The sequence below is a fragment of the Lichenostomus cassidix genome, chromosome 2, assembly GCF_008360975.1.
Source record: "Lichenostomus cassidix isolate B80296 chromosome 2, HeHo_3.0, whole genome shotgun sequence".
Taxonomy (NCBI): Eukaryota; Metazoa; Chordata; class Aves; order Passeriformes; family Meliphagidae; genus Lichenostomus; species Lichenostomus cassidix.
In genome coordinates, this window is record NC_139482.1 from 69,500,592 (window position 1) to 69,525,261 (window position 24,670).

General features: G+C 40.9%; 2 protein-coding genes across 8 annotated transcripts in view; one reads left to right on the top strand and one right to left on the bottom strand.

The window, feature by feature from the left end:
* MYLK4 (myosin light chain kinase family member 4) overlaps positions 1-24,670 on the bottom strand; it is an 80,498-nt gene that overhangs the window by 46,230 nt on the left and 9,598 nt on the right. Inside the window, exon 2 of the mRNA XM_085052024.1 lies at positions 19,953-20,211. Within this exon, the coding sequence (XP_084908150.1) occupies positions 19,953-20,211 (259 nt within the window). The remainder of the gene's footprint in view (positions 1-19,952; positions 20,212-24,670) is intronic.
* WRNIP1 (WRN helicase interacting protein 1) overlaps positions 23,479-24,670 on the top strand; it is a 29,857-nt gene continuing 28,665 nt past the window's right edge. For 6 of the 7 annotated variants that reach the window (XR_014849975.1, XR_014849978.1, XR_014849977.1 and 3 more), the window contains exon 1: positions 23,481-24,049. Coding sequence is in view for 2 of the 7 variants with exons in the window: in XM_085052025.1 (XP_084908151.1) it covers positions 23,522-24,049 (528 nt within the window). In the remaining 5 variants the exon portion in view is untranslated. Of the gene's footprint in view, positions 24,050-24,670 lie in introns of all 7 variants that reach the window. The other variant, XM_085052026.1, reaches the window with a different exon arrangement.

The following is a 24,670-nucleotide window of genomic DNA, read 5'->3' on the forward strand; positions in this document are numbered from 1 at the left end:
CAAGTAGCTGTAATCAGGCAGATCGGGTACCAGTAATTTTCCTAATAGAGATCCAGTGTCAGAGATCAAGCATGAAGGCTCAGATGTCTGCATTGCCACCGTCCAGAATCAGGTGTCAGGGATCAGGACTGTAACCGCCAGGAATGACAGGTCACGTGTAGCAGAGCAGGGAGCAGATCCCACCCCAGACCTCAGTGGGGAGGCTGTGTAGCTTCACCACTGGGCATCGAGGACTAATGCAGCAAAGGCAGAGGTGGTTAAATATTGTCCTCCTAGGGGAAGCCAATGCTTCTTTGCCAAACATTGATTTGTACATGGAGGTGTGTCTCTGGGCAGGCAGCTCCTGCAATTCTGTGTGTGCAGTTAATCTTTTCAGACACTGCTACTCATGCCTTTGGCTTGCTGCTCAGTATATAAATACTTGTATGTTTTCTTAAGGAATACACCCTGAATGCATGTAATGACAAGGGAACATCCCAAACTTGCACAGCAGTGCTCCTGAAGGGAGCTGAGGAGGCATGATTTCTTGAAGAGGTCCAATTTGAATCTTGAGGACCTGTCAGTGCCCTCTACTCCTCTTGAACATATTATCAGTATGCCCAGTGGTTTAAGACTTAGCCAAAACTGTAGTAGAACATGAAGCAAAGAAGAAAAACAGGAAGAAAAAAAACTAGTATTTTTTTAATAGTAAAAAAAAATTAAAATAGTTCCTCTCATTTCTATCTTGTTTCAGGTTCAGGTTTTTGAGATCAATGGAAAATAGCAGGGAACTAAAGACTGTCAGTACTTATTTGCTGTGCATCCCCTTTAAAAAGTTATGTAATGCCTTTCCAATTCAGTTTCTCCCTTTTTTCAAACAGGGATAATAATTCAAAAGTGTCATTCAGAGGAGTCATAACATGTTGAGAGCTTTGAGATTGGAAGGAAGCATCAGCCATAAAAATGCAAAGACTGTTCCACTGAAAGGTCTCCATAGGAGCAACTTAAACTGTCAGGGACATAATCAGAGCTGGAGTGGAGTAGATATGCATCACACTAACAGAAAGAACAATTATTACCTCTTTTGAGTAATGATAGTTAAAGCAAGCAATCTATTTTAACTTTTTCACTTTCTGAAGAAGGGCTCATACGACTGCTTACTGCTATGGACACAAAGTCATGAGTAACAGCCAAAGAGACGTGATTCTTTAAAATCTCAAGACATTATTCTAACATGGATATCAAGGACCAGTCAGCTATCTGTGCCTCTCAAACACATTATCACTGTGCTCATGTCACTGTTCAGAAGCATTTTGTGCAAATCTGTTGAATCTTGTGCCCTAGGTGTTTGGACATGACAGAACAGCCACAGACAGCATGCTCCCTGCTTCACACTCACTCCATGCACAGCATCCCTTAGGCTCTCAAAACATGAAGAAACATTCAAAGAATCATTGACATAATCCATGTGCTAATACTGAATATGCAAAGGTTAAGTAGGGAGATCCTGGTAGGCTTTAAATCCACACCATTTCAGTGCACTAACACACATTCACCTGCTTGAACAGACTAATCCAAATCAAGGAAACATTTCACTGGGCAGAGGCACTGCAGGAGCATTACCCACAACAAACAATTTACATGAATCCTGGATACCCTACTCCACTGTGAGGTACAACAACTTACATGTCCCAAATAGAGACTTAGAGGTGTGCTATAATATGAATAAACAATGCAATTTGTTTCTTGGGGTTTCAGAACTCATTAAAAATCCCAGAGACAGAGTTAAACCTGATTGCCAAGTAAAAGATTTCAGATGCTTCATTAGTGCTACAGTCCCTCTCACAGCACTGTAAGTTAATCTGCTCAAGCTCAGGACAGACTATTCAAGCACAATTGCTTTAAAATTTAGTTTGTTTCTTTAAACACTTAACAGAAGAATCTGAAGCAACAAAATACAAGGAAGAAAGACAGATAGAATGAAAAAAAAATTCATCTATTCCCTCTTCTGTCCCTCCCCACCTCACCTCTCCAAACTGTGGGTAAATATAATTATCATTTGAAACATTAAACCCTGCAAATGCCTTTAAATTGCAAAGAGCTTCAGTGGCTTGCATCCCAGCTGTCTTTCATCGAAGGTGGGATAGATACAAGTGTCTAAGGAAGGCATCAGAAGTTCCATTTGCAGTGATATCATTTATTCCTTATCTAGACAATGATCATCTGGAAGCACAAGTCTTGTTTCTGCCCTGCTTCATCTTGAGCTGGGAAATAAGGTTGATGGATGCAAGCAGGTTTACCTTTTTTCCTTAAGCTAATACACAAAGCCACAGATCTGTAGATTTTAGTATAGGATGGCCAGCTTACAACCATGTATTCTAATTAGTTTGCATTAGTTCCTAAAGATCATCTTGTGATTCTCAAGAATCACTCAGAAAGCAACTCATTGTCAAGAAGCCTACCACTGCCGAACCAAAAAAGGAAACACCATTGTCCTCAGGAAGCACTTCTGGAAAGTACTAGCACAATTAGGTTCATGGAGAATATCCAAAACTATGGTTTGAAGCTATGACACATTTTGATACTGCTTGGTATTAGGTCCTTGGCACATGAGCCATCTGTAAATCCCATCTATTATTAGCAGGGTTAAAGAAATATGACTGGAGCCATTTAAGGAGCAGAAACAATTGGGGAGACGTGGATTCATTATAGCTAACATTCATATTGAGCACCACAATTAGAAAGTCTCATAAGCCTACAGGACTCATCATCATATGCAGGTACTTCAGTTCCCAGTTAGCTTTGATGTAAATGATTTATGAGCCAGAAGAGCAGAGCCAGCTACAGCCACTGCACCGCTACATTTCATGTCATAGGTCTGAACCTTTGTCACTACAACACCTGCTATTCTGCTGACAACTACAGTCTTCTAACTTTTCAAGCTGCTCTGACACCATCAGCATCTCTTCACAGGTCCACAGTCTCTCAGAAAGGCATGAAACCTGATGTCTGTGTTCCACTGCCCAGAGATTACCCGTGGAACCTTACAGGGAGAGCAGCACATGCCTGCCACAGCAGAACCATCCATGGTTATGTCTATCATCAGTTCTTCACCTCAAGTCCAGTCTGAGCCTTGCTTTTTTTCCAGTCTGGAAAATCAGATGAATGGACTATTTTTATACATGTTTACTCCACAGCTATGAGAAATATGCCTTCAAATTCTAGGCATTTACAGGACTCACAAGGAGCAGGCTACAAGGAGATTCCCAGGAAGCTAGCTGGCACCTTGCCAGCATGACATTCAACCTCCCTCTCTTTAGGATTTGAATACTCCCATTTACAAGCATAGTTGCCCTCTTGCAGCCCAGAGTAAGGAATGCAGAAATGTGGTCAACACATCATTTTCTTTTACAATGGCAACAGGATCTTTCAGTGTCAGCCACTGGGGTTATGGCAAAGGTACAGAAAACCACTGTAAATTAAATAAAACAGCAACCAACTGATCTATTTGGGAAGGATTTAGAGAAGAGCCAGCCCAAGCACAATTTGTAGTAGAATATTTTGTGCTTTATATTTCAGTAGGCTGTTCTGCTATGTTGTTTAATTGTTTAGCTTGTTTTCCAAATTCTAGCCTATCCCAAGGAAGACAAGGCACTCCAACAACCTCTCAAATACCATCTCAGAGGTCCGAAGAAAGTCCATGAGAATGAAAGATCCTTTATAATCAGCAAAACTTAGTTCAAAAAATCAGCAAACAGGACTTTGTGCAAATTCTGAAACCTGATCTTCATGCCTGTTTGGGTTTTATTCCGTTTATCTAGATATTCTCAGGAAAAGGCAACTCCCAATATACCCATAATGTCAACTCAGAATATGTCCACTTAGGTAAAACACATGTGAATTTACATTCACAGCAGCTGTCTTAAGTCTGCTGATTTCTGATCCCTTGCATGTCTACCACAGAGCACATTTACTTGGTATATGAAGTGCAAAAGAATGGAAATCATCTGGGAAAGGCAAGTAAGTCTTGTGTCATACTAACCCCCAAAAATTTCCTCCCCAGTCCTATAAAACCACAAATGACCTGACATCTCGACTGCTCTTTGTAGAATCCCACTCCATTTTCATTCCTGAAGATAGGTGTCTATTTTCTACAGGGAAAGGTCAGTAATGCTGAGAAATGGAAGTAAAGAATGCAGGTTACTCTGAGATGCCTATAGTGTATAAGACAGCAAAGGCAAGGACAAGTATTCCTCTATTAAAATTGCTATGAGGGACTCTAAAGCATAAAGGAATATTCAGCCTTGAACAATATGGAAATATTTTCCCTTCACCCCCAATGGCACATTCCAGCATTATCAATTCCAAAAATCTACTCTTTCATACTATTTGTAGGGTCTAGGCTAGCCAAATGGCTAAACCTTTGTAGAATCAACTCTCAATACAGACCACTGAAGAAATCAGCTCAAGGGAAATGGAAAAAGTCCTCAGTGAACAACATATGCAAATATATGGGAAAGATAGGAAAAAACTTACATAAGAATCTTAAAAGAAATTATGAGCATTGAGCAGACTATAAAAAAAAAAATCACGATTTCTGAGGGAAAGAAGAGCAAAACTGATGTCATGCCATTATACCAGGAGACACTGAATCAAGCAAAGCTTCACACAGCTCATATACAATATGGCTCCAATATCACCATTGCCAACTATTTTCAATCCAAAAAGTAAGAGGATTCTGAGAGGAGAAAGAAAAAAAAGAAGAAAAATTCAAGGCTATTTTTTAAAAAGCAGCAAGAGGACACAGCACAAAATATGATAAATTGGAATGTATTGTGCTTTGTAGAAGTGAAGCTGCAACACCTAAACCCTCTGTAGAATGACTTTCTCACAAAATTGGGGTATTAGCTCTGTCCTTCCAAAGGAGGGTTTTCACCACTGGAGGTCACTGTAAACTGCAGTTGCTCTTTATCAGCCTCTCAAAAGAAAAGAAAAAAACCATTGCAGGGAAGTTACCTAGGATGCAGGACCTGGGGTGAGACAGAACTGAAATATCACTTGTAGGGTATTTGAAAAACACCCGCAGCTAATTGGTGAGAACTCTGCTGCTTGTTCCAGCTCATTCCAAGCAGAGCAACTGGCAGACTGCTGAGAGTTTACACATGTGCCTGCCTATACACAAGAACCTAGTTTTGCATGTCAGCTTGCCTCTCTTACTGGTCTTCCAGACATTCCACCTGAACATCAGCACGCTATTGACAGCTGTGTTGATGGGGACACAATGGGAGCCCTATTCTTGCCACTCATACAAATCCCAGGGTTTGGGTTTTTTTTTTTAACAAGGGTAGGATTACCTGCCTTAGGATTAGGATCTCTTCAAAAAAGACAAATGTTTGGCAACAGTTCCTAATAAAAACAAAAGCCTCTAGGATTGAAAGTTTACATCCTGTAGATCACAGCTCATCTGAATGCAACTTTTTTCTCTCATTTCATTGCATTCAGATAACCATTACTCAGAAAAATCTTTGGATTATTTTCTAGCCAACCACGTTCAATCAGATAGCAATGCATACATACCACATACTCTGCTGATTTTAAACTGATGCTCAGATAGTAGAGGGATGTTAGTTCAAGCTCCTGTCTCTCTTACTGTAGGAGTCCTACTGATGTGAACATCAGAAGGAACAGCCAATGCTCGCAAAACAGAGGTGGTGGTGGGCTACTTTCAAGGGAAATAAGTATGAAAAAAATAAAGATAAATGAGCTCAGCTAATTCCCAATGTATTAAAAAAATAAGCAGCTTCATAAACCAAAGAATTTACATTTCAAGTACACATCTGGAACTCCCACTTGTCCTGAATTCTGACAATGAATCAGTGACAGCTGGGCAAGTTTTATCTGCACCATATGCACTGAAGTTATGTTTTTTGATATGGAGGGGGAATCATCCCAACAAAGGCTTTTGTATCTTCTGCTCAGTGAACCACAGTAGACCAATTCTTGGCTTGTGTCAACCAGAACAACACCAAGGGAGTTTGGCCTGGTTTGATCTAAATTGAGAACTTCTGTAAAACATAAGTAATATAAGTGTCTGAAAAAATTGAAAAGAAATTGAAAAGGGACCAGCTTTTCTTCACTCCTCTGATGTATCTTTTACTTTTCCCTTTCTTCTTATGCACTTTAACCTATTTCAAGGAACCAGCAACAGAAGGCTTATCACACAATCCATGGTACAGCAAAATCCTAACAAAGACCAAACAGAATGAAGCTTGAAAAAATCCTCTGATGTGATTAAAGCATTATTCTTGTCAAGCAAAGGTTAGCTGCAAAAAGAAGTTCACTGAACAATGATGTTATTGCTTTGTTGTGTCATTCTCCTTTCATTTACATTTACACATAGAATATAAGGTCCTTGAAAATGCAATTGTCTTTCCGCTGGATATATGCTCAGACAACCTCAATGTAAATGAATACATGATGCCCAACAACCCTGATTTAACAAAGCATTTCAGCACATGCTTAACTTCAAGTATGTGAAGAGATTCACTGTAAATAATGTGTAATCTGAGACCACCCACATGGTGAAGCATCTCAGGCTATATCCTTTAGCAAGTTATTTTGGCTTAGTGGAAGGTAGAAATTCCCATCTTTCCACTGGAACAAACAGTACTTGCTAGTTTACAATTATAATTGACAGAGAGCAGGACATTAAATGTCTTCCATTGTTCAGAAAGCTATGCTTTATTCTCATTTAGCTCTTTCTAATACTGAATGAATCTTTTGAGCTACATGGAGTACCACAAAGACCAAACAAAGCATGCTTTTACAAGCTGAGAAAAAAAAAGCAAAACAGGACAGATATTGAACAATGGATAAACAGATGCTCCAAAGCAATAGGTTTTTGTTGGTTGTTTTTTTTCCCAGAAAACATTTATTTGGTGTGAACTTCAGTGTTTCATTTGACAAATTAATTCTCATTCCAAATTCATCGTGATAAAAGTAGTTTGTAACACTACAGACTTGCATTTATCTTCTTCTTGACTTCCCTTGCATTGATGGGTCTTTATAGATTCTTATAATTTCCAAGGTAAAATACAAAATGAAGTTTCTGAAGTCAAATGTTACTGACTGATAATGCTGGAGGTAGGTTATTTTTAAGAGTCTGTTTTTTTCTTTAGTGTCTGCTGAACATTTTGGAAAACTATTCATAGTTCCAGACACCGCATACATTAAGAGTATGATTCCAGATGCAGGATGATCCCAGGAACTCTAGGAGAATTGGCAGACATGGAAATAGAGTTTAAATCATTATTGTCAACCCATATTCTTTCAATTATGCATTCCACTGATTTTGGAACCCAGAGATAGCTAAGAAGCCAATATTCTCTACCACAGTCACATGATGCTGAAACAGAGATGACTGAAGAATTCCTGGGGAAAAAAGGATCTCCCATATACTTGACAAATGTTAGCTGATAACATGAAGGCTTCCATACAACTTGTCTCAGAGAATACAATCCCAGACATAAGAAACAAGTGTGATGACCAAGACATTTCTTTCATTGCAAAGGAGTCCTGCTGCAGTAGCAGCATGACTCAGGCCGCAGTCTGGAAGTCAGAAAGTCTTACTTACAGCCCTGCTTCTGTAACGAATCTGCTGGGTGACCTTGGATGCTTATTTCCATCCTTCTAAGCCCCTTCTCGACTCAGTTTCATAACAGCCTGTCTGCTTAGACTGTCATGTCTCTGATGTGACAGCTGTCACTCACTGTCCATAAATAATCTCTGATACATTTAAATTTTGTGCTGTCTGAGGATATAAGCAGCAAATTCTCATCCTGAGCTGGCTCCTGAAATATTTAACCATGCATGAAATTACTGCTAATGAAGGAGTGGGACCCTGTAAAGCACAGTTTGAGCCAGCAATAGTGCGTCACACAAGCTTTCTTTACAAGTCCCATGCTGGCCCTCAAATATTTTGAATCCATCTGTTGGCAGTCGGTGGCAGCTAGAATTCCCAGCTAAAAATTTTCATGCCTATTCTCTGGAGTAGCTGCCTGAAAAAAAGTATTGTAGTACAATTTTTATGCAGCATTAAGTGCACAAGGTGGTGTCCTTTAGTAAGGAAAGTGGCGTAAATACCATGTTTAACCAGTCCAGTAACTAACAATGACAGGAGAGGCAGTAGTTTCATATTGAATCAGTACAAGGAAGAGAAAATGCTTTCAAAAACCTGTCCAGTTTAAGTTTATGGATAAATTCCTGCCTTTCCATGTTTCTGTATATTAACAGCAAATTATTCTACAACTAAAAATGAAATGCACACACAAGGGAGATTAAAGGTACAGGCCTTGGTGTAGTGCTGGAAAGATGCATTTAAGGGGCTAGAATATTGTCCTGAAAGAAGGACAGCTTAAAGGATTAGAAGTGACTAAAATAAAAACAAAAATTAATCATTTTAGTCAATTTGTCCTGATCTTCTAAATTTTGTTCATTCTTCCATTTTAGTGATGCTATATGAAGTGATGCTTAGACCCTACAACTCTTTAGATGTTCTCAAGTTACATTTCCATACTGTACATTTCTGTTCTTTTAGAATAGGTTTTGTATGAAACCATTATAAAACCCTATTAAGATATGAGCTGGAAGAAATACATAGGGTAGGTATAAATAGGAGAATGTCAGATGCCTCTATTATGGTCTAAAACATGCAGGACCAAGAGGCTTTAGGCAATTGCTCCAGATTTAGAATTACCAAACATGGGTCTACTATGAGTTTTAGAAAGACAGCAGAACATGTTTGATTTGATAAAAGCAGTAATTCCCTTAGTGAACATGTCCTTTAAAATGTAGTGATTATATTAATGGCTATGGCAGCATCAAAGGTCAAGAGAAAATCATCCCACAACTTGTTGTCCCTCTGCCAATAGTTAAGTTTAAAGGCTGAGATTTTCTCTGTCATCTTCAACTACAGACACTATTTCAGATATGAGGTAAACTAGACAGACCCATAACTAGGTAGGGTCATAACTGAAATTAAACCTATCTGCCCACATATCTGCTCTATCACTGTTTAGTCCAGGCATGGTGTTAAAGAGATCTTGTGTACCAGTATGTCTGCTTAGTTAGCCTTGAAGACAGGGAACTATGGAAAAATACTGTCTTTTTTTTTTATTGTCCATTACAAATTAATTTACATGTATTATGAACATCCTGTGCATTTTCTTTAGCAGAAGGTCATATTATAAAGCCCCATTTTAATTTCTCTCAAGAACTTAATTTGTAAATGTCAAGCACTTAAAAGTACCTGCCTACACAGTACTTTAAAAAATCCTCCCTTGCATACAATACAATGGATGCTTAACTTATGTTTTCAATATAAGCAATTAAGCAATTTTTTAACTCAGTAGAGTTAAAAAGACCAACATTTTCAGCAAACACAGAAGGACCAAACACCTTATTTGTTTGGAATTACATCAGATTGTCCATATAAGGGGAGAAATGAAGATACTGAACACCTCAAAATACTCCTTACATGTGAGGTTTCTGTTCAAGGTAACAGATATGTGACCTCCCCCATGCAAGGGGTCTTGTTTGGAATTTTCATGCCACACTCAGTGCTGGAAAGTCACTTTTACTGCACCGTGACTCCTGCTAAATGTGTCCACTAGACATTGCACAAGGGTGCCAGAAGAGAAAGGTCACAGGGACAGTCTGAATGTCTCTCGCCGGACCTTCGTGTATATTACAAATTGGTTGGGTAGGTAATCTGTCACAAGACACCTCTGAATGATCATGGCCAAAAGAATTCGTTGCTAAGCCATGCACCTAAGGTCAAAAAGAAGTTTTTAAGGGGAGATAGACAAGATGCAACATCTTTTACACAGAAACAAACATATATGCCTTTGCTGTATTGAAACTGATCTGACTTTCAGATGTTTTAAGTCATACATTCCAAAAGTTACAATAAATCTCTCACCACAGCATTCATAGGTTCTAAATAAAAACTAAGAAGAATTAACAGGGTGAGGAAGAAATTATTTGTATGTAAATGAACACTAGAAAAATAAAGAAGATATCTAGAAGATGCTACCGGGTTTTGAAATTTTAGATCCTGGGCCAAACGGTGTGCAGGAGCTTTGCAAAGTAATCAGCACTCATGAAATGGCTGGGATCCAGCAGACTGAGAGTTCAGAGGCATGCCTCCCCTCAGATCTCAGCATATAGCCATGTAAAGAGGACACTAGACAGAGAGTCAGCAATTTCATTTCCATATTGCAGATGTCTCTGCACAGATGTCACTGACTGAGAGCATGACCTTAGCATAGTCTTCATCTATCTCTGTATCTGTTTCTCATTTCACTTCTCCCTTATCCAGCTGTTCAGACAATGATTTCTGTGGAGTGGATCCGAACTGTACTAAGCCTCACACAATCCCAGTTAGGAACTCTGCTTGCTCATAATAACACACATAATTATTACCAAAGGCCCTTCACAACCCACTGCAAAAATACAGTCTTACAGTCACCTCCTACTGGCAATAGTGTGCTGCTGTAGTATCACCCACAGAAACAAAATTAATTTACTTCTAGTTACTTGTCATGACTAAACCTTCTTTCTCAATTAGCACTTCTTTGGGGAAGGAGCATCATGACCAAAGGGTAGCACTGTTCCCTTATAGTCTCTTAGGAAGCCAAACTCATATTTTCACCAGAACCACAGAAAAATGAGCAAGACCTATGGAGCTCTTTTGATCCGATCCCTGGTTTTCCTCACTTTGGGAGTTCAAGCAAGAACCAATCTCAAATATGAACTCTGGTGAAGATCACCAGCCTTTCTCACCACAGCAGTGCAAACCTTCACAGGTCTGAGAGCTACGGGACACATATCAGCATGCAGCAGCTCTAGGAACAGTTTTCTTGCAGTTGACAACAATGATTCTCTAGAGAGAGAGAAGGATGAGTCTGGAATGGACATGCCATGGGGTCCTGAGATGACACAACAGTCTTGGTTTCAGGCAGCTGTTGGCTCATTTCCTCCCAAAGCCAAGGATTCCAATTACCCAGGAGTCCCTGCATGAGCACAGTCCTACTGACAGTACCTCGCAAAGGACACTTGCCCTGCCCTTGGAATACTTGTGATTCCATGCCACCTTTCTATGTATGAGGACTTAGGAGACAGCCTGGGGAACTTTCACTTCGTAAAGAACCTTTCTAGTCAAAAGAAAAAAATGTAACACATGCAGACCAATAATTAAAAAAAAAAAATGTCTGACAGATTACCATTCTGAATTTCAAAGTGAATCACAATATGCAACAAAACACAGCAGAGTTTTGACATGCCAAATTCAGGAAAAAAATGCTTCATTGCCAATAAGGATTAGAAAACAATCCATTAATACAGGGTAATACAGTCTTAATACAGGGTATTTTAAAATCTGTTTTCTTCACAATGCAATGGGTATAATTCTCTTGCTACCAAATATAATTTTATTACATTGGCCTTAAGTCTTAAACACAGGAAAATAAACTGACAGTAGCAAAACAGCAGAAGTGCAATAGAAATGGAAGGAAATTAACAAAAGGAACAATGGAATGAAATTAACTTCTTTTTCACTTCAAATTACAGCTCACTCAAGAGAAAATGCAATATCTCAATGAGTTAGGCATAAAGAAAAGAGTTGATATATTTTCAAGCTCTTGTGCAAGTGCAGGAACAGCTTCAGACCAAATGCAAACTACCAACAGCAGATTTGGGTTGTTTTTTATTTTTCCAGGTGATTTCTTCATTAATCTGATTCATCTTGAGTGCAGACATGTGTAGCAATACTTCAGTTATTTTCCTTATCACTATCCTGTGAGGTCCTCACACTATGCATGAAAAATCCTGCTATATTTTCACACAATAAGTCATAACTCTTTTGGCTGATAACACTAGAAGAATACACAAGTGGAAGGTTGCAGATTTTTCAGACCTTAAACCTCTGACATGAAAACATTTTGAGATTCTGCAAGTGGATCTCTTCACAGAAAGAAAGAAAGATGTCATTTGCAGCAAACTAATTAAAATCCTAAGCATTTTGGCAATCTACATCCTTGGAGCTACTTTTAGTGGGGTGGAAGACACTTTTTTCTAGATGTAGACAAAATGCTTAGATTTTGAATAGTTGCTGCAATGACATCTTCTTTTCTTTTCTGTGAAAGAGATAACCCCCGTAATCTTCGGGGTCACATGCTCAGGTTTGGGTCTGAGTCTGTAACCTGAGTACTTGTGCATTTTCCAGTATATCACAAGAAGGCGACTTATTGCGTGAGGGCAGCAGGAGGCATGCATGGTGTGACAGATAAAGAAAATGCCCGAGTATTGTTGCTTGCTGTACTCAGATGAATAGATACAGAATACTTGAAAGCAGCGATCCTAATTGAGAGCACGTTAGGTTTGCATTTCGTCTGAAGCCTCATGCAAGTGCAGGAACAGCTTCAGACCAAATGCAAACTACCAACAGCAGATTTGGGTTGTTTTTTATTTTTCCAGGTGATTTCTTCATTAATCTGATTCATCTTGAGTGCAGACATGTGTAGCAATACTTCAGTTATTTTCCTTATCACTATCCTGTGAGGTCCTCACACTATGCATGAAAAATCCTGCTATATTTTCACACAATAAGTCATAACTCTTTTGGCTGATAACACTAGAAGAATACACAAGTGGAAGGTTGCAGATTTTTCAGACCTTAAACCTCTGACATGAAAACATTTTGAGATTCTGCAAGTGGATCTCTTCACAGAAAGAAAGAAAGATGTCATTTGCAGCAAACTAATTAAAATCCTAAGCATTTTGGCAATCTACATCCTTGGAGCTACTTTAGAAAAAAGTGTCTTCCTTTTTGCTGTTCTAAATTCATCCATTTTTTGTTTGTCTGTTTGTTCAAGTAACGTTTCCTGTTAAGAATTATTCTAAAAACTCTTGTGCTACCACATGATGGGCCATCACTGCATTACTTTCTGGGAAATCACAGCAAACATGCATACTGTCTTTGCAACATGATAAATAACTACTGATGCTAATTCTTTGGGGAGATAACGCTGCATTCACTTGACAACAACGGAAGAAAACAAAGAGCTTCCTAGGACTCTCCGAGTCCCACAGCAAGAAGGTCTGGCAACCTTGCTCCCACCACGGCCACCGACGGTAACCTTGAGGCACTCCCTTGTACTGCACCCAGTAGAGGTCACTAGAGGATGTTTTAATGGCAAGACAAAGCCCTCCAGCTGCAAGGGAAGAGATGCACCTTCCTGAAAAGCACATCATCTGCCTAGGATTTACTGCCGGGTAGACCTAGATACTGTCAGTATGAAAGAGAGAAATAAATGCCGCTCCATGAAAAAACAAATAAGTTTAACTGGCTACATTCGAACACAAGCAGCATTCATCCAGTTAAACATTCTGATACTGAGCAGTGAAATATATCTAACTTATTAAAAGTATATCTACTACCTGTGCATTTCCAGGTGCAGGGATCCCTTTCTTTCTTCCACAGCTTAACACAGTCCACAAGGTGTGCCAGAGATATGAAGCCAAAAGGCAAAAATTATCTACAATCCAGGCAGCATTTCTTTGCAGGATTAGATCCATCCCTTTAATTTTAATCATCTGATTAACTTAGTTCTCCTGCTCTAGCAGATGCAATTTGGCAGGCACCCTCAAAACCCTCCCCAGCTCTGTAAGTACCACCTAGCTAGACAAGGCTCGGACACGCAGCAGGATCGCATCTCGCACTTCAACGCATTCCCTGAACCTATAAGGAAAAGAAGTGATGGATCACTGACAAGCATGAAACAGGTGCAGGGATCTACACGAGATGTGTATTGCACGCACTTGAAGGCAATTACTCTGACATTCCAGAACCTATCCAATGAAAGCAAACTTAGCACAATCGCTTTGCAGTTAGCAATTCAGGCCATTGATAATCTTTTCCCCCCTTATAACAGGCAAGAAATGGAAGGAAAAATTCAAGGCAGTGACCTAAAAACTGTCACAGTGCAGATGCATAGAAAGGTCAGTTTGAAATGCCAGTTTTACTGTCTTCAGTCCCTTCTGCTCCTGTGCTTGCAGTCTACCTACATTGCTCCCATATCCAAACCAGCATCATGCAGAAAGGGAGTCCTAGCTGTCTCCTTTCGTCTTATCCAGCATCTGATCAGCTGCTGACCATCAATTCCTTGATCCAAAGGAGGAAGGTGCCAAATTATTTTAACCACATGGATGTGAAACACTCAATATTATGATTAAACTATCTTCTTTACCCTAAAATTCCCAGAAGCAGATAGACTGCTATAGTTGAATTTTCCCAAGCAATTAAATGTGATGCAAATTCTGCGTGGAAAATATTTGCCTGAGCAGACAAAACCCGGGAAATTTCTAAACAACCAAAAACAAGGTATTAAAACTGGAAATGATAAGTAACTTTAACAAAAACAGTCCTGCTACCAGCTCCACTGTAAGCCCAGGGAAGCTGTTTTATTTCTAGAGATCAAAAAATAAAAATCTCAGGAACAAAGCATGTTGTGGTTTATTGTCTAATATACAAGGATACACAAGGATTGGGAAAAAACATTACATAAGGTCTCAGGTGTATATATATGGAAGGAATCCTTACATATAAGGATTTTACATCTTCCATGCAACAGCTGCCCATAATTACAGGGCATTAAGAGTCATTGTAGAAGATGAAGCAGTAAGAAGAAATTATGTCTCTGCTTGGGTATTTACCTGATCAGAGGTGAATAAGCAAAGAATATGACTACCAGTAATCTCAAGTGCTAAAAATTCACAGATCAACTTAGAAAAATCATGACATCATTTGGAAAAAAGAGTCATGAGATTAAAAAATTATAATGACTGTTGTCCTTTCTTTAGTCAGCTTCTGACTTCTGTGACTCCAGAGCACTCCCAAGCCACCTCTGAGTCTGTATGTAGCTGTTATGTTGGGAAGGAACAGTTTAGTGATGATTTTTCAATCAGCAAACATTGATAGTCCGTTTTTCTTACTAAGAAAGACAGACATAATATTCTCACAAGCATGGGAGCTGGGAGCATTAGGTAAAACAAAGCTACCTGAAATCATGGAATCACTCACATATTGCCACATGACAACAGAGTGCCATGAACTTGGGACATGAAGAGGGCACCACAAAATAGATATTCTGCAAAGTTGCACCAGGCTAAGGTTGGCAGCGCAGTATCTGATGACAGCATTCCAAGCAAGCTGAAAAGGTGCTTGGTAAAACAAAATGGGCCCAAACTTGGCTGAAGTCCACTTCCAATTTCCTGACCATACCAAGGCAAGCTTTAGACATGGTGCTTCAATTTCAAGGCTAAAGAAAGCCTTGTGGGTTTTGATCTCTTCTTTATTAGTTAAGAAGTTTTACTACAAATGTACTGAGTCCCTTGCAGGGTTTTGTTAAAAGCCATTCTTGACTAAAACTGTAAAACCAGAAATTGATTTCTGTCAAAATATATAGATCAATATCTTGAACAGTGTTAGGGAGCAGAGGAGAGTTATTTGGAGCTAATTGTGCGACAGTGATAATTTTTTTCTCTGTATAAAGTATTGCCATGATTCTGGCCTCCCCTGGGAAAAGGAACTGGTAAAAGTATTGTTACCACCACAGTCATTTCCAGCACAGAACCTGCAACAAATACAACTGCTAGAGAAATGGTGGTGGTGGTGAATGAGGTGAAAGAAGGCTCACAGGAGACAAGACTCCTATCCTGACTGGAAACGGGGAATTAGAGGACAATTAACCATCCCTATGCCTATCTTAACTGAACACCAAATGCTGAGGGTACCCAATAGTTACAGCTGAACTAAATATTTATAAATTAGTCCTTAAACTGTTTTTAGAATATCAGCAAAAGGATATATTTGCATAGAAAATGCTGTAAAATTATCTTCTTCAGAGTCAGTGACTTGTGTTTAAACCCCAGCTCCATGATTCAGAGGTGTGCAACTCCCTTATATTATTGATGTTCGGAACCATAGAAACTCCTAGGCTCCTATTTACCCAGTTAACCCACCACAATGGATAATAATTTCACGTCCACTTTTTGCAGATAGTGATTCAAGATCAAACAATTTGAATTGCATTCTGACACCAAATATTAACCAGGTAAGAGTCAGAGGGAAGAGACAGCAGGTGTGATGGCGAACAGTGCACAGCTTTGGCTGGGCCATCGAAAACAGTCTAGGTGTTAAACATTGAGCTCATTGGGACCTAATGCAGCTGAGTAAATTGTGTGGTAGTTTCATAATCAATTTACATTTGCATAAGCTGGTGCTGTTGTCAAAGGGAATTATTTCACCTTCTCACACATGCTTGTTCCTACCCTGTGCCACCCACTCCCTTGGACCAGCACCTTCACACACCTTGTGTCTATTAAGTGCAATGGCTCAAGGGCAGGTCTGGATTTTCAGTCTTATTTTAATTTGGTTCTCACACATGGAAACAAAATGTCTCTTACTTGCTAACACATAACGAGACACAAAATTTCATGTTTACTGAAGACAGAACCCAGCCAAGATACAAAGACATGTGCTGCCAACAGTACAAATGGGGGACGAGAGGGAATTCTGAACGGAGCACATGTAAAACACGTAAGGAGCAGTTTTGTCACGAGTCGTTTTGCCATCCTGTCCCACAGGCAAGTGGGCGATGGAGAGCTGGAGTGGCAAAGGGTGCCATCTAGAGGACACCGACGGCACAACTTCTCAACAGCACGAATCACTCAAAACTGATGGTCAACGAGTGAGGGGGTTTGCTTTCCATAGTAGTATTTTAATACCTGTGAAAGTATTATTATTATTATTAATGCTACTACTGTTACTGCTACTACTCCGACATTGTGTTTGGGATTGGATCTTTTTACAAAAATATACTGCACCAAAAGATGAAAGTTGTCTTGCTTCTTTTACTTAAAAAAAAATCTAGGAAAATAGTTGTTTTGAGGAAGTGGATAATTTTCTTATTTAATTATAATCAGGTAGTTTCAGACAGAATTATTTCCTCCAGCAAGTACAGACTTTGACCCCTCTCCTCCAGATGGTGTCTTGAGTTCCAACACACTCCCATTTAAGTGAGTGGATGTTTTGTCATTGCTTTCACCTTTATCCACAGAAGTTACATACATAAGCAGAGACACCTGGGCAAGGTTTACTATATTTCCTGCCAACACACTCTTTTTTCCACCCTTTCCTGAACAATATAACAAAACTACTCATCAGGCCATCACACCATGCTAAGACCTTTTTAAGGGAAGGTCTTGGTTTTCCTTTTGTCAGTATTAACAGACAGTTAGGGCCCAATCTATTACCCCATTGAGAAATTAAAACCAAACAAAACCCAAAAAACAAACAAACAAAAAACCACCCAAAACAAACAAACTAAAAAGCTGTGTGAAAGCCAAGTTTTAAAAGCTTAGGAGAAATATAAGCAATGTTTATGTATCTGGAAACCTCACTCTGGTGAGGTATATTACCAGAGTTCAGTTAGATTGTCTTTCACCTTTAAAGTCTTGTTCCCAGGAGACTGATGAGCTAAAATGGGAATATAGAGCTATTTCTCCAGCTTGCAGCTAGCCATCAGCTGTTCATCTTCTAAATGTATTCCCTTCTCCTCTATTGCACCACCAAAATCTCCCTACCCTTTCCTACAGCACTCTTAAGAAAGGACCAGCTCCAGCCATTAAACTAAAGAAGTAAACATCAAGACAATGAGTTAAGAGACTCTGCAGCACAAAGTGGTGAAAAATCCCACCACTTTAGTTCCTATCTGCAATTCATCATCAAGCTAAGTAACATCACCACAGGCAAAGCAGCTCTCAGGCCTTTTGCTGATCTTTAGGATCACAGGAAGAGTGACATGGCAGAAACAGCAGTTTTTGCTGTCTCACTTGCGCAACTTGTTTTTTTCACACTGGAAGTAAACTTTCCTAAAAGAGCCAATAACATCTTCCAAACCCCAAACACCCAGTTGTGGGTGGTTTGTTTAATTCTCATTTTCATTGTAACACTAAGTGAAACTCTCTAAAATAAACACATCCTACTTATATGAGACAGGATTCATTTGTTTTAATATAAAGGTCATTTCTTATGTCTACAAAGTAAAAATTGTAGTACTTCACTGAAGACTGGAATAATTCTAAACAAAAGTGACCCAACAGATTGAGAACTATCAAAAATTTAAACTTCTTGAGTTGATTATATAAATGAAAACATAATGAAATTTACTCTACATCAATGCTCCAGGATATCATCTGAAAGCAAAAGTATTCAGAATGCTTGAAAAACTGCTCCACCATATCAGCACAAGCAGCATACAAACAGCCACAGCGCAAATTTTTCAAGTCTTTTCACAAACTAGTGTGTAAAATTAATCTCTCATTCTCCTATTGCAAGTGGATGTTCTCAGTTCCTATCTAAAAGATGTGTCAGTAAAAATACTGTTTCCTCTAGATCCTCACATAGAAAAACCCATAATACAAAGACATGCTATTATTTCTAAACACATTTTGGCTGATCACAGAGTTATTTTCCTACCAGAGACCCCACACCATGAAGCCCAGCACTGTTCTTACTGGACACAGGTGCAGAACAGAGCTATGCTGACAACACTCAGCCCTGCAGGTCTGGCACCCAGCACGTAACCATGCTCTGCCTGCCAAGTAGTTGGGAGCAAAGGACAAAGCTGCCTCAGTTCCTTTGCTCTTTCCATGGGATTCAATCAGTCTCCAATAACTCCAGAGCTGTTAGCACAAGTGCTTTCAAAACACGAATCCAACAAAATCCATGCTTACCTTCTGATTTTGAAAAGTGGTAGAACCACACAACTCTTTTACAGTTCCTAAATATTAAGTCCAGTAATAATTAAACCCCAGAATAACAACACATATTCTTGCTTCTATGAACACAAAAGATTAAAAGATGCTGACCAGTCTGTAAGAAAGATCATAGTTGCCTGTCTCAAATATTATTAAGGCCAAAGAAGAATTTTGCCACAAGACATACACAGAATGGAGCAACACTACGGTGCTAACTCCAGGCCCAGCAGAGGTAAGATCTGGTTAGCACATACTTGGTAATTCATCCAGACAAAAATTCCCAGTGTGGCAAACTGTGTAAAGAAGCAACTGTTTGCATGAACCTCTGCAGTCAAAGATCATCCCAAGTGTTTGATAACTCCCCCAAGTGCTGTCTCAGACCAAGGAGGAGGTTAACAAACATGGGGGAGAATAATGTACCACTGAAAATGGACACAAAGAATGAAGGATTTATGGGCTACAAGGAAAGCCAACTCAGCACTGTGCTGAAATCAGTTCTGACTGGGTGAAAATTAATTTCAGCCTGGGGAGATTGCAACCACCCACTCAAGAAACTCACTGAACCAAAAGAAGAGAAAGACTGAGCATGTGCACTAATTAAAATTAGAAGTGAGGCAATTATTTAACCAATAGAGTAAGAGAACTGTGCAGCCAATGAACATTAATTCCTTTCCTTGCTAAGATGTATAAATAGTGAAAAGTTTTCAATGACCTCAGGAGCCCCACCACCGAGAAGCCATGGGTGAAAAAGGACTAGTGGGATGCCATTTGATCCAGAGGTGGTGACTAGCTTCTACTCAATCTCTCTCTCCCCGCTCCTCTTTTCCATTTCTATCTCTCTACCTCAAATTCATTATTAAAGAAAATCCATATTATTGACTTTGGCATATGGTCTCATTTGCACCTTAATGTGAGAAGAGGCATCTCTCTATAATCATATCTTAACACAGTCTCTCACAGCTGCAATACATTTTCACAGGTGATAATGAAAAATTCAAGTCTACTCAGAAATACACATAGTAAACTCCTTAACTAGCTGAAAAAAGGAAGAGGTAATGCTTTGGGAAAACAAAATTAATTATGCAGTTAGTTACCTTTTTATCTTCTGTTCCAGGGTCTGAATCACTGAATTTTTCTTCCTGAAAGCTTCTAGTCATCTTCATTTTTCCCACACTCTGAAAAAAGGCGGTTTTTTCTAGTCTGTTTGTGCTGTATCGTGTATTTATCTCTTCCAGCCTGTTAATCTTAAGTAGCTTCATACTATGTCCAGTTAGTTTACTCTCTGTTCTCCTCTCCACCTTAGATTCATAAACCAGTGAACACTCGTAACTTCTGACTTCTCCTCCTTCTTGGCTGTACAAAAGAAAGACAAATAAGAGGTCTCAGTGTTATTCATGCACTTTGGCTTAGAAAATTACCATGTTGCAACACTTTATATTTCAACTCTCTCTCCTTATACGTGCTGAACCAAAACACAGAGTATACAGCACTAGCTGTTCACAGATATCATTCTACGTTGAACACCAGATACTTCAAGCAGGCTACAAGACCAGTATAATTTAATTTTTTAAAGCAATTATTTAGCTCAGTGAAATCAATACATACTGCTGTTGCTGCAGACCTTGCTTACGGAGCACTTCCCACTTTATAGCCACCTCAGTGGCTCCCCATTGCTCAGCATTTTCTCTTTTCTGTTGCAGTTCCACTAAGTTGATAAGCAAGGACCCTGCTATTAAGTCCATAAAGATTTTCGATACTAAACAAAGTAGTACAGGCATGAACACAGTCCTTTCCTCTCTCTCCCCACTATCCTGTATCACAAAAATACATAGTGGCCAAAATGGTGGGAATTTCTGGCCTTCTGTTGAAGGCTGCAGAAGAGCACAGTCCTCAGCTGGGTTCTTCCCCACTGCAGCCCCTAGCAATGTGCCTGGTTCAAACAGGATGAAGGACCATCGAGGCTTATCTAATGGTAGGATTGGTTGGAAGGCCATTGCAAGTCAAGCTGTTAGCACTGACTCTGTGTAGAAGGCTTTTCTTTCACAGCACAGTGGTGGGTTCCCACCTCAAGTAATCACTTGGCTACACTTGGAACAGTTGGCCCTCTGAACAACTATAAGAGAAACTACTCTAAAATTTCACTTAGTATCTCTTTCTACACCCAGGAAATAGAGGACCAGAACATTTCTATTGCTATTACGGCAACCTTTCCTTCACTGCACTAGAAACCCAGCTACAAAAGCACCGTGCTAATGCCTTAGCTCTAGAATGCTGAACCTGTTAAATCTCACTACACAGCTCATAGTTTTCAATTTAACTTGTATAAATACCATAAATTATATGGTGTAATTAAGAACTTATATACAACCTTACAGTCATTAGCAGCACAGAGAAACAGCTTTCACTGTACAACCAAAGACCCAATTAAATCAGTTATTTTCACCCAGCACCTTCCAACCTTCCTTGGTGTTTTGACCCCACATCTGTGGGCATGCAAATTAAGTGTGTGCCTACACCAACTGCTCTGCCCACAGTTAGTCCTCTAAACTTCCCAGATGTGAAAGATGCCACATCTATGTGACATGTGACACAGGAGATGGTTGGACAGTGGTGACATTTAGAGATGATGGACAGCAAAGGACCATTAAGTTTGCAGTTTTCAAATGAGTCTTCCAGAGTTATTCCTGCTACCATGTTGTTGGAGTCCTAAATCATGCTGTCAATACAGGAGATGCAGGGACACCAGCACGGGACTGTAAGGCATTCATCATCTGAAGAAGTTGTGCACCCAGTATGTAAAAATGTCCAGTCTGCAGCTTCTAGCATCTCTCACCAACTCTCACAGCTCTGATATCCCTTTTCATTGCTTTCAGCTCAAAGAACACTTTATGAGATTTTCTTCCCCCATTTCTCAAGTGCAGGTCCTTGGGTTTTCCTAAAGGCTCTGACAATTGCAGACCCAACAAAGTCTGACCTTCTAGCCGTTATTCTACAGATCATTTGATCTACTCCACGACAAGGGATGATACAATATAATTGAAAGCTGTCAGAAAAAGCTGGAAATGTTTCCAGATGCCCTCCTGCTACCTCCATGTCTGCAGCTACTCAAATCCCACAGTGATTTAGGGTGACCTGGCTGTGAAGACTGCTTGTGGCCTGACAACTGCAACCACGGAAAGCTGATTCAGGCTCTCCATAGCTCTTTAAAGAGCACATCATTCTTTTGGCTTTGATCACCAAATGTGGCCATCTATCTAATGAGGATGACATGTCCTAATTAAAGGACATGTTTCTTCAAGCTGACCTGTGAGTCAGTTATTTGGGAAAATATTAATGGGATGGCAAGCTCAAATGTCTTACTGGGCTCTGTTACCAAGCAGAGACTAGGACTGAGTCCAAACATGATTGCCCTCTCCACCATTATTATCTTAATACATCCCTGTACATCCCTGAAACAACAAGCTGAACAATGGAAAGTGAAATTTGTTTGTAAGTGCCTCCTCCAAAGTCCCAGAGAGGAAATCTCACCCTGGTCATGTGCCACTGAGCAATGGGAAGCTATGAGCTTCACATGGTATGAAGCTCCATTTCCCCCAAAGGAGGGTGAAAACTTTCCCTCAATCATTTACATCCCCCAGCTTTGGCCTGGGAGATACTTTCTTCTGGGTCATCTTCTGCAAGTCAATCTCTCACTTCAAGAAAAATATCTTGCTTCATGAACCACATCTTCACTTACACACCTGGAGATCACACATGTCATAAACCCACTGCCTAGCTGTAAGCACAGGCAGTGCATACCAACAATCCTGCTGCTTTTTATGCTCCATAGCAGCAAACCAATATATTTGCACTATAAAAACATAAACATCATAGTAAATGTTTATAAAACTGGTCAGAAATAGAAATGGCCGGGCAAATAGGTATAAGCCAAAAAGAAGAACCCACAAACAACCTACTTCACTTTCAACATCTGGGTTTAGATTGTAATCCCTTCAATCAGAACTAGGTTTACATGATGGGCTGTAAAGCTCTTTGCTTCAAACTCAGTCCTTTGGCCTCCATCATCAGTTCAAATAAAAATTTTATTTCTGACATGCTGGCTGCTTTCTAACCAACCATTTTCAAAATTTAAGCCTGGGGATACTGTTAGCCAGTAGCCAGACTTGTTTACCTCCTAATCCAGCTGACATTAGACTGACCTGAATTTTACAAGCTGGGAACTATTCCGTCACGGGGTATAATTAAACCTCAACATATACTTTAAGAAAGAAAACAAGATGTAATGTGGAAAGAATTACCAGTGGGTCAAGTTCGGGTCATAAATTAGGATGTGAATGGTACCGTTTGCTGTGCCTGTGTTCGAAATACAATTTGCCCTGCATTCTGCACTATACAGTAACTGGTTTGTGAATCTAATTTAAAAAAACCCCAAACATTAAAATAGTTATTTATTGATGGGTTTTCCACAGAGAATGAAGTTTTGGCACATTTCAGTGGAAGGCCAGGTGCACCCCAAGCCCAGAGGCCCTGTCGATGCAGCTCAGCAGGGCCTGAGGGGCAGGAAAGGCGCTCTGCCGGGGCGGGGAGCGGGGAGCGGGGCCGGGCGGACTACAGCTCCCGAAGGGCTGCGGGCGGCTGCTTCCTGCCCCGGCCGCGGGAGCCCATGGAGCCGACGGAGGGCGCCGAGGAAGAGCGGCTGGTGCAGTGCCCCGTGTGCCTGCGGGAGCTGCCGTCCGCCGACATCAACCCGCACCTGGACCGCTGCCTGCAGCCCGCCGGGGCCGAGCCCGAGCCCCCCAGCAAGCGGCCGCGCCTCGCCGCCGCCCCGCCGGGCAGCCAGGCCGAGGGACAGCCGGGGGAGGCCCGCCCGGCCACCGGGCCCCCCGTCTTCTCCCTCTTCCACAAGGGCCGCGGCGGCGGGCAGAGCGCGGGAGCGGCCGGCGGGAGGAGCGGCGCGGGGCCGGACGATGCCGCCGTGCAGCCGGGCCGCGGATGCTCGGCCGCGCTGTGCGGGGAGAGCCTGGCGCAGAAGCTGGAGGGGAAGCCCCTGGCCGAGCGGCTGCGGCCGGACACGCTGGGGGACTACGTGGGGCAGGAGCGGGTGCTGGGGGCGCAGACCCTGCTGCGGTCCCTGCTGGAGTCCCACGAGATCCCCTCGCTCATCCTCTGGGGGCCGCCGGGCTGCGGCAAGGTGAGTGCGGGCGGCGAGCGCCCAGCCCCGGCTCAGCCTGCGGGCTCGGGCCGGCGCGGCTTCACGTGGCTCTGGAGACCCCTGAACTTAAAACCTGCTCGTTTCCGAACTCCCTCTTTGTCCTCCCCACCTCTGTCTTCTTGATGTCTTACGTAGCATCTTTATGGTGGCTGATGTCCACTAGTTTTCACTTAAGATTACAGCAACACGACCTGCCTCGTGAATAAAATAGAGTTGCTCCACCCCCATCAGCCCCACTCCGTGCAGTTTGCACTTTGGATACACAAGGCCTCTCTTGCTTTCAGATAATTCAGATTTTGTAACTCCAGATTCCGTACCTACAACATAAACCGTGGTTTAGTTAATGGCTGAGAAGCTGAAAAACAGTTACAGCACAGAATCTGTAAATAGGCATAGGAAGCAATGTGAGATACGAGGAGATTAATACAGCACAGTTTGTGAGTGCTGGGTTTGCTTTAGCCTACGAATTCTGGCCCCTGAGAGAAGGCAGCGCTGGTGTGGAAGGGAAGTAGCCTTATGGTTAGGCACTCATCCATCTTTAAACACTCAGACTGGGGGGTCTTTGCAAAACCGGTCCACTGCACCTTTTTGTTCTGCCTC